At 48.7% G+C, this 10,148-nt stretch overlaps 1 protein-coding gene across 2 annotated transcripts in view; it reads right to left on the reverse strand.

Annotated features, from left to right (window-relative positions):
- Window positions 1-8,754, reverse strand: part of tmem201 (transmembrane protein 201) — a 41,975-nt gene extending 33,221 nt beyond the window's left edge. For both annotated transcript variants that reach the window (XM_088617389.1, XM_088617388.1), the window contains exons 1-4: window positions 8,500-8,754; window positions 5,006-5,126; window positions 3,425-3,619; window positions 779-958 (exon numbers count right to left, since the gene is read on the reverse strand). In XM_088617389.1, coding sequence (XP_088473515.1) covers window positions 779-958; window positions 3,425-3,619; window positions 5,006-5,126; window positions 8,500-8,609 — 606 coding nt within the window. In that variant the 5' untranslated portion in view covers window positions 8,610-8,754. The remainder of the gene's footprint in view (window positions 1-778; window positions 959-3,424; window positions 3,620-5,005; window positions 5,127-8,499) is intronic.
- Between the last annotated feature and the right edge of the window lie 1,394 nt (window positions 8,755-10,148).

Genomic DNA, 10,148 nt, shown 5'->3' on the forward strand with positions numbered 1-10,148 from the left:
TTTAAACATGCCCATGTTTTTATTTCTATCCTTTTTTTTTGCAGCTTCAATCAGCAATTTTATCCTTGGCATACATATACTCTTCTAATAATTTCACCGAGGTTTTGAGCAACAGCGTCCAAGATATGACAAGGAAATTGAATGTCACAGCTTTAATATGAATAATTGTCTAATTTTTTTCCTGTTCTTACACGTTTTTAAATTCCAGCACTTCCAAAGCATGTGTGCAAAGTCCTGTTTTCTACCATATTCATACAATTTCTGATTTGTCCTGCGCAAAACTTACATTTGCACTCATTCTTATGCCCTTACTATGCTATGAACGAATTTATGTGTCTGAAGGTGAGAAAAAAGGCCTCTTTATGGTTGGAAACCCTTACATTCATTGAATGAGCGAGGAACTTACTTGCTGTATAGGGATTTATTTGCCTGACACTTTTAACCAAAGGGACTTTGCACTACATTTGCACCATTTACAGAGCTGGGTATTTTACTGGAGCAATTCAGGTGAAGTCCGCTGCTCAAAGCCACACCAGCAGCGACTCTCCTGGGATCTGGACCCACCACCTCCCAGGGAGATGTCCTACATGCACACACCTGCGTGAGCTGAGGCAGGACACAGCGGATCACGGCTCCCTCAACACGCGCCTCTGGCTCAGGCTGGAGCTCCGTCTGAAGAGCGGCTGCGCGGAGGTTTCTCAGTGCCAGACCACTGCGGCTGCACCCCCCATCCCCCCACCAGCACACGGGCTCGGGGCCGAGCCAGCAGGGCACTCACCTGCACGAAGGCCTTGTCCGCGTCTCTGCCGCGCCTCAGCTGGTGGCTGAAGAGCAGGGCTCGGAGCTGGCGGTTCTGGTGCTTGATGTAGTACTCCACAGCTGTCTGGCATGGGCGGCACAGCTTGTACGTCTGCTCTATGTGGTGCCGATAGACCTCAATCTCCTCGTCGTACTTCTCCTGAGCGAGACACGCGGAGCAAGACGAATTAGGAACGACGACGTGCCGCTTTCTTTTTAAGGAGACAATGCACCCTCCTCGGCTTCCCCCAGCGCCTGCCCTCTTAATCGGAGGTACGTCTCGGAGGAACAAAACACACAAGCACGCCTTCCTGTCCCTATAAACCAGGAAAATAAGACTCCAGTGCAGAACATGCGTACCTTGACTTGTATACAGTAATTAAGGGGTTACTAATAAAAAAAAAACTTTCTTTAAAGGGTGTAAAGAACGTACACCTGCAAACTGCTTCTGAATGAGCTGATGTTCACGAACATCAATGCCAGCCTCTGATGTGTCAGTATCCTGTGGTATCGGATGCCCCGAAGGCGCCGAACGGCCAGAATTCGGACGGGCCCCCTGGCACTCATCGGGGCTCCCATCCGGTTCCCGTTCTGAAGCTGCGATCCCTGGCCCGGCCACCAAAAAGGCGGCTCTCTCCTTTTCTCCCAGGCCGTAGTTTGCTTTGGTTACTTCCTGATATCGTACCGTATACACACTCTGGCAGCTCACATGCAACAGGTGAGCAGGCGTCCAGCTGATCATGTCCTGCCAGGACTTTAGATGCCCGGCAATTCCTACGTCTCATACGAAGCCCATTTATCACAAGGCTGCTGTCAGCACTGAACATCACTAGCGCACACGCAGCCCAGAAATACCCCAGGACTGCTCAACCGGTGCATCTCCAGCCGTCACGAGTGGAGCAGTTCAGGCAAAAAGCCGGCTATCAAACTTCGAAAGACATAGAAGAAAATAAATTAGTACCAATAAAAAAAATAGAAAATACTAGAGGAGTGCTTTCGCACAAAACCTCCGCAAACTGCTCTCGAGGTGTTAAATGGGAAAGGTCAGTCACCCACATTCACCCTACTTTCTGGATGTCAGTAGAAGGCGCTACATTGTGAAAGCATTATACCTGCAGGCGCAAACCAGAAACTACTGGAAAAACTACTTTGGGATCCAAAAAACAAAGATCTCCAGCGCTCCGAAGGGCACAGAGCCACCCCACCGATTAGCTCATGCCGGCCTGTCTTTTCAAGCGCGCGCTCTCCGGCGGAGAGCCCCTGAACGGCTGGCCCCACTTCAAACACAGCGCCCCAGGAGACGAGCCTCCGGAGCAGCAAACACCCAAGACAATGTGTCAAAATTAACTTGTCAAAACACAGCCTGAGCTGGATGCGGCAATGATGAATGTCTGTGGGCTTCGTCTGCCGAAATGTTGAATGTCGGAGGAAGATTCTGCCCCAGGCGGTTGAATGGCTAAAGTTACACAAGGGCAGCTGTTCGTACAGATATCATTTTAAAAAAAAACCTCCAAACCGAACCTCTTCAGACATGGGGAAAAACCGCGGATTCACTGCATTTCAATTAAAAGTTATTACACAAGTGACAGAAGATGAAAAAGTTTAAGTTCATCATGAATCCACAAAAAAACCATTGAACTGGAAAGCACAACTTGAAATGACCGACTTATTTTCATGTAATCTTCTCTATTCTCATGCAGGTTCTGACTTCACACCTTTCTTCACCCCTCTCCACTCCACACTTCCTGAGTGACCTCTCTGCCACTCCCGCCCCCTCCTCTCTCCCAGCTTTTGTTCTCCTGTGTTACTTAATCTTTGCTGCCTGGCCTGTCTTTCTCACACCTGAAGAAGGCTTCACAGCCGAAACATTGTGTTTTCTCTCTTCTAAGCATGGAATAAACCTATTACTTGTTCCTTTGCATTACATAGCAGGACACACTATGGATAGATACTGTATGCTATGTGCATAGCATGTCCAATTGTACAGCGTCTCTTTTGAAAGCCTGCTTTTAGCTTGTGTCTTGTGAAAACAAGCATGCTTACAGTTGTCCCTATGACAATGTCTGACTTTGACCCTTCAAAAGCCTATGCCTATGCATTCTATTTTCTCATGTGATTTACATGGGATTTGAATGCATTTATATGGAGATTTTCATTGCTTTCCTCAAAGAAATATAACGTTTGACTGCATTTCCTTCTTATTCTAAAAAAAAAAACCAAAATGTTATCCTATAACAAGGGTGTGTACAACCGTATGTGTCTTTTTCTGCATACTTAAATCTCTTATGTTTTTGGACTAGAATATCTTCTTTCACTCCACTACAGATAAAGATCAACTAAACCCAAAAATAATAAAACACCTAATTATGCTAAATTATTCCGAACATGGATTTATACAACAGCATACACACATTAAATCAAATATGTTCCCATAGGTATATGACGAAAATGATAATTTTGCTAAACTGTGCCGGATCTTACTTCTGGGCTAAAAACATGGGAGCATAGCGCCCCCCTGCTGCACAACTGCAACATTACATTTTAGCAGTGTGACAATTCATGCCCACAGTACACACTCGCATACATACAAACAACCTGTCCCTTTTCAAGAAAAATAGCCACATACCTCTTCTCTTGGTGCAAATGAAGCCAGCTGTTTGATCTTCAGAGTCTGGTTATTATTGCATTTCTTGCACAGTAACATCTGACAGTTAACGAACTGAAGAGTCTTTGGCGTTTGTGGCACAGGCAGGCCGGCAGACACGCCGTGGTTCAGATGCTCCATATACTGCGCAGGGATGGGCTTGTTGTAGTCACCATTCTGAAGCACAGACACACAGGGCAAAACAAAAGGCAACATTTTAACCACAGGATAATCCCACACAGGTGACAGGGCGGCACAGTGGTTGGCTTTACTGCCTCACAGCTCTGGGGTCCTGGGTTCAATTCCTCAGGTGCTGTCTGTGTGGAGTTTGTATGTTCCCCCTGTGGTCGCATGGGGTTCCTGCCCCAGTGCAAATTCATACTTGCAGGTTAACTGGCTGCCTGGAGGTTGAAACTTGCCCTGGTGGGAGTGTGGGTGCCCTCCAGGGTGTGCTTGCTGCTTGCTGGGATAGACTCCAGCCCCACGTGACCCCGAATGGGAGAAAGTGGTTAGGAAAGGGATGGATGGATAGACGATCACATCCTTTTCTTCGGCATTTATCTTTGCACCATCATGGTCTGAATTTACAGTCTGGCTGGCACCCCCTCCTGGCTGGTCTCAGCCTCCGTACCCTGGTTTCCTCTACACAAAACGTCACCTTTTCACACCACGGAGCTGCGTGCTGCAGAACAAAGGGCTCAACAGAGTGATATGACTAACATCTATTAACGCACAATGTTTTCCCTGCCTCCTCCATGACTGTAGACAGGCCCCCTGGCAGCTGTGCGTCACTGCTGATCAGATAGAGACGTGGACAGAAATGACTTCAACAGCTGAAACAAAGGGGAGCTACAGGGAGGCCTGACTGTACGAGCCCAAGGTGGAACTGAGCCAGTTCCACAGCACCAAGGTTAATGCCACTTCTCTAGAACCATGGCATCTTCATATTTGCCATTTCTTTATATATGATTTTCGAATAGTGAGGACAGTCAGAAATCTCATCTGGAGGTTGGCACCTCCCACAGCACAGTCCCTGGTCACCGTGCAAAGGTACTGGCTTGGAAACTCCGGACCAGCACAGAAGACCACCACCTACTGGTCCACCTGCATCGCTCACAGAAACCCCCCGGTCTTCCTCAGCTATTTCCCATCCCAGGAGTCCTGCCTAGCGTCCGGGACTTAACAAGATCGAGCCACAGGGTGGCAATGCCGCTCCTTAAGAATAAGGCTCAAAAGAAACTCATTTGCCTTCAATGTCGTTTTTTTCCCCCGGTGGTTTTGGATTTGTGTGCCCAATGAAGAGATGCTGACTCTCCTAATGACTACTACTGCCTTTAGCTCCTTAGCACAATCTCACCATTCCTTAAAATTTAATATGACAGTAAAAAAAGAAATAAAGCAGGGAAATGCTACATAGGCCGAGGACAACAAAAAAATCTTTGCACGAGATTAAAATTAAAACCTTCAACAGTACCATTCGCATTTTATGATTTTAAATTACTGAACATTATCAAGAATGCTATGAAGCAATCAGACCGTAGAAAGACTTCCCAAGCACATTACCTCCTGGAATCCGTTGTACTGCTCACAGTTGGGGCAATCCCAGCAGTTCCTGTTCCCATACGGAACGACAGAGTCCTGGCTGCAGAACCAGCAGTTAACCTGGACGTGTGTGGGCTTCTTCCTAGGGGGGGAAACAGCAAAGAACAAACTAAATCCGCAGGTGAACACACCCCCCGTGAACAGGAGATGAGCCATGCTTTCAAAACGGTTTTCTGCGACTGGCGTTCTGGTCTGCAAACACAACCCCTGACAGTATTCTGCTCCAGCATTAGACAGAGCTGCAGGTCTGGTGTTTGACATCCATTAGCACCAGACAGCAGTAAAAACCAAGACCATTCTGTCTTTTTGAGTGCTTCATCTCTGGGAACAGTACTGCTGTTCCAAAACGCCCCAGTCTGCATTTTCTCACTTACTGAACACCAGTAACGACAGCAGTTAACTTTTCTAACAGGTTCATTTTCGCTGTCCCTTTCTATTAAGCAGCCTCCCTTGTGCAAACATGACGTAAAGTCTGTCTACCGCTTCTTTCTTGATTCTGGGAATATAACTGAGTTGGCAGCAGTGTGGAGCAGTGGTCAGGTCTCGAGACAGGTAGCTGGGAGGTCGTGGGTTCAAATCCCAATCGACACTGCTGTTGTAGCCCTGAGCAAAGTGCTTCACCTGAATTGTTCCAGTAAAATACTCAGCTGTATCAATGGGTACAATTCAAGTCCCTTGGGCTAAAAGCATCAGCTAAATACATTAGTTCACAGCAGGTAAGTGCATTGTGCCCTGCTCACTAAATGAATATAAGGGTTTTCAACACTTAAATGTACGTCACCTTTGTTATAAGCTGTGTCAATGAAACGATGAAAGTGTTTGCTACTGCCATGTTTGAGTGCTGATTTAGCAGTGAGTTTACAACACACAGGACTCCATCGGGAGTAAAATGAGAACAAGAGATGAAAAATGAGAAATGAATATATCAGGGCAGTTCCGAAACTCTTGCTTGAAACTGTTAACACTTCTGCCGAGTCTCTCACTGCACAGAGCTGCATTCGGAAGCCCACTGCTGAATGATGTGCATGAACGCCACTGGTCTCCCCCTCAGACCTGCCAGAAAACACACACAGCTGGAGCTGGGCTGGGTCAGCCGCCTTCTCCCTGGCTCGAGGGGAACACCGACGGACACAGACCCATCCCATCCTTACAGCCCTCTCGGAGCGCAGCCTGCGAAGAGACTCAGCTGTGCACGTCTCTGCATCCTAACCGATACTACACTGCGCCCTTCACACAAACACCACAAACACGGGCGTTTTGGTCAAATACAAAATAGGCACACAGGCAAAACAAGCATTCGTTTCAGAAGGGGCAACAGACTTTATTTTTTAAACGAGACAGCCGAAGCGATCTGAGAGGCACGGTTCAGGGCGGGTGAAGTGCACTTGTGCATTAGTCTCCGGAGTGCTTCCTTAATCCTTATAATGTTGTTCTTAAACCTTATTGAGGTGAAGCAAGGCGGGTGGGAATGACACCATATGGTGTCTCATTTGTGCAGCTCACGGCGCACGTGGGTCTCAACAGCACACAAAGGGAGAACAGAACACTCAGATCTCATGGCTCACTACCGACACGCTGGGGGTGTTATCTGAAGCCCCATGAGACGCCCTGCATCCCTGGATTGTGCAAAGCGCGTCACCTGTCCTTCAAACCCATTAGAGCAACAGGGGGGGACACAGTGGATGTCGGAGGGACCTTTCCTTTCATTCAGCTGGAGTATGTGGATGGATGTGCATGACGAATGCTGAGGTGAATCACTTAGATTCTTTAATCCGGGTTTGGCTGAAGCTTGTATACAAAGCGACGTACAGTGGTGAACGTGATCAATTTCCTTTTACTTATAAGCCTCGGCAGCAGTTGCTACAGCCCCCCTGGGATCTGAACCAGCGACCCCGCAGTCAGAGGTCCAGAGCACTGACCCCTGCTACACGCCGCACATCAGGATAAAAACAAAAACATCATTACATTTGCTTCACTCTTCCGCCGTTCGTCAGACTACAATAAATGTAGGACAGGCAGAACCCTCCCCCCCGCCCAAATGCACTTATTGCGCTCTTCATTTTGCATTGTGTGCCGCCGGCACAGCAGCGTGAAACACATACTGTAGCTCTGGCCATCGCCACCCAACCGCAATCCGACTACTGCAGGCTCTGTCCCGCCAGCAGCTGCTCGCTGTCCGTGGAGATCAATGTCGTCCCGTCACGGTCACAGACCGAGACCAGCTGACGCGCGTTTGGAACCCGTGCCGAAAACGGGACGCTAGCAAAGGCGATTTATCAAAAAGAAAAAAATGTTACCCGTCCTACAGGTCGCGACAAACAGCGAGGAAGAGTTCCGACTCTCGTGTAAGGATACAAATCTAATCATTTTGGAAGAAACGTGCGATTCGATTATTACGGTGTCACCGGCTGTTTGGGCGACACCCAGCCAAACTCAAAGTCTGGAGCAGCTGTATATGGGGGGGGCAGATCATACATTTGCCGCAGCTGCTACTCCTCGGTGCGATGGGACCATCTGTCTGAAGCAGTTGCCCCGACTGTCCTCTACTAATCAAAGATTATTTGTCTTTAAAATTATTTCAAACTCTCAACAGCTTCGAGCAACATTTGACACGGTATACAAAGACGCGCGTCACCGGCTCAATGGCAGTGAGCATTATTATTAAGAAGGTTAGCAACAGCCAGAGCCGAGAGATTCCTCTTCAACATAAAGTTTGAAACTTATGATATACCCCCCCACGCGACGTGTCGCCCAGCCCTGGGCAGCTCGAGAGCGGGACAGCGACGGAGCGAACGCGAGGCGATGCCTTTGTGCCGCCGCTCGCGGGCTGATCACAGCTGTGCACATCTGTACTCGCTTTGCTCCAGATGTTGGGGGGGGGGGCTCGTTCAAGGCCACACCTCGCGCTCTAGATCACAGAGCGGAACCAGGTCATGAGGCAAGGTGAAAAATGACAGCGCTTTGTTTTGTTAATGAACCTCCCCCGGAGCATCTTATCTGTAGGCGCCAGAACGAGAAGGATCGAGTACAGTACTGCACCCAACACGGAAGAATTAGAAGAATCAGATGCTCCTGAACGTGCTTTTTTATTTTAAGATGTAAGATTAAGAGAAGACAAGAAACGGGAACCTGACTTCGACCTACAATATTATTACCACCTTATACTACACGGCATGATAACTCTATGCTACAGAATCACCCATGCACTCAACACTGTTAAATCGCAATAGGAAGGCTGTGCCACAAACACCGCGGCCAACAGCTGACTCTTAACAGACCAGAGACAAAACCGGGAGCACACCACAACTACTGCAAAAATGCCCAAACCCAACCGAGGGGAGAGGGGGGCGGGCTTGTGAAAGAACACGCCGCCAGCGCCAGGCGCAGTGTCCCGCAGAACCCCTCCACTACAGCCCCCGGCGCAATAGGGCCTATTGTTACAGCGCTCCACCAACCTCGTTGCAATCCTGTAAACCACTGCCCCAGCAGCGCAGGCAGTCGCTCCGACTCCCCCGGCGAGGGTAAGCTGGGGGTACTCCGCTAGCATCTGACCGAAAACCTCCATGGTCCTCCGGCTCGGTTTTTTGGGGGAGGGGAGGGTCCGCGCACGCCTGCCGTCCGTCTCGGTTGCGGGCGAAGCCAGGGGACGCGAGCCAGCGCGCGCCGTTCTATAACCTCCAAGCTGCCATCCCCGAGCCCCGCCTGGCGAACCCGGGCAGGCAGCCAATCAGAGAGCGGGGCTCGTCCCACGCGCCTTCTTGGCCCGGCCCCCGCGCCGCGGAGCGCGACTTCCGGCTCGCAGGACGGACCGCGCAACTGCAGCACATCTGTCACCTGGCCGGGTGCGCTGGGCTACACAAGTCTTTTAGCATATGAACTTTTTTAATGTCACCCCTAAACACCTCATAACCTCTGTACTAAGGACAAAATGTTCCCCCCCGTTTCATTCTCTTGTTGCTACCCTGTTGTGTCATGTTGAGACATATGTATATTTGTATGTATATACCGCTGTTTGTATTTGGAATAAAGGAATAAAGGAGGAATCGAACCTCTACAGTTTTTAATGTTTTAAATGACTTCGATTTTCTTGGCTTACTTTTACTTTTAAACAGATCGTCCAGCCTGTGACATGTGAACCTTTGCGTTTGCAGGAACGGCACATAAACATACGCTGCTTACCTTGAGCGACATACCCGGGCTTGCCTCTGGGAAATCCTATCCCGCTGGGATGGAAATCGAGAAAGGGTGACAAAGAGATCAATAATTAAAGCTGTGCACAGCTTATGCCCGCGCTGTTTTTCAACAGCTGAAAACCCTGACTCACACGCGTCCGAGGTAGCTAAAAGCAGCAGAAACTTAACGCCCAGCTGCGACAGAGAGGACTGCTCTTTGCAAACAATCGTCCTCGGTCGTCCCGGTGGTTTCTGTATATGTTCCCTTCAAAGGTCTAATCACCAGCAGCTATGATCACATCAGCTTCTAAGTGACGGCGTTCAAATTGTGCGCAACACTGTCCGAAACCGAGAAGCTTTGGTTTTGGCTACAGCCAGTATATAGACTGCAAGTACTATAAGAGCGCAAGCACTCCTGCGGTTTTTAGTATAGGAGCAGTTACGGATAGTGACCATCACCGCTATGATTCCTACACTTGGGTGAACACTTCTTTCTGACGTCACTCCGTACGTACTGTACTGTATTACCCATCCTCTCCACCCCCACGAGTGGGCACCTCAGAGAACACTGGTGGGCTGGTGTTCCCACGGGTTAGGAATCACTAGTTTAAACAACTTCACACCACCGTTAGAGGCTGGTGAGACCATAACCCCTGCACAGTATTAATCATGGGTTTGACGTGCTGGAAAAAAACAGGTTTAAATCACAAAGACTCACACCTTTTTCCTTAGTCGGCTAATATAGTCGGAACCCATTACAGAGAATTCTGGGACCCCAAACCAGTACCACTACAAAAAGAAATGATTTAATGTGTGATGAAGGGGCTTGTGCGATACGTGTCCTAACTAGCATCACATCTGAATTGGCCACGAAGGCGTCAAGAGCTTTTTTTAACCCCAAATGTACTCCCAATTCAGTCACAAACATAATA

This window comes from Lepisosteus platostomus, chromosome 23, assembly GCF_059453375.1.
Source record: "Lepisosteus platostomus isolate fLepPlt1 chromosome 23, fLepPlt1.hap1, whole genome shotgun sequence".
NCBI classification, from domain to species: Eukaryota; Metazoa; Chordata; class Actinopteri; order Semionotiformes; family Lepisosteidae; genus Lepisosteus; species Lepisosteus platostomus.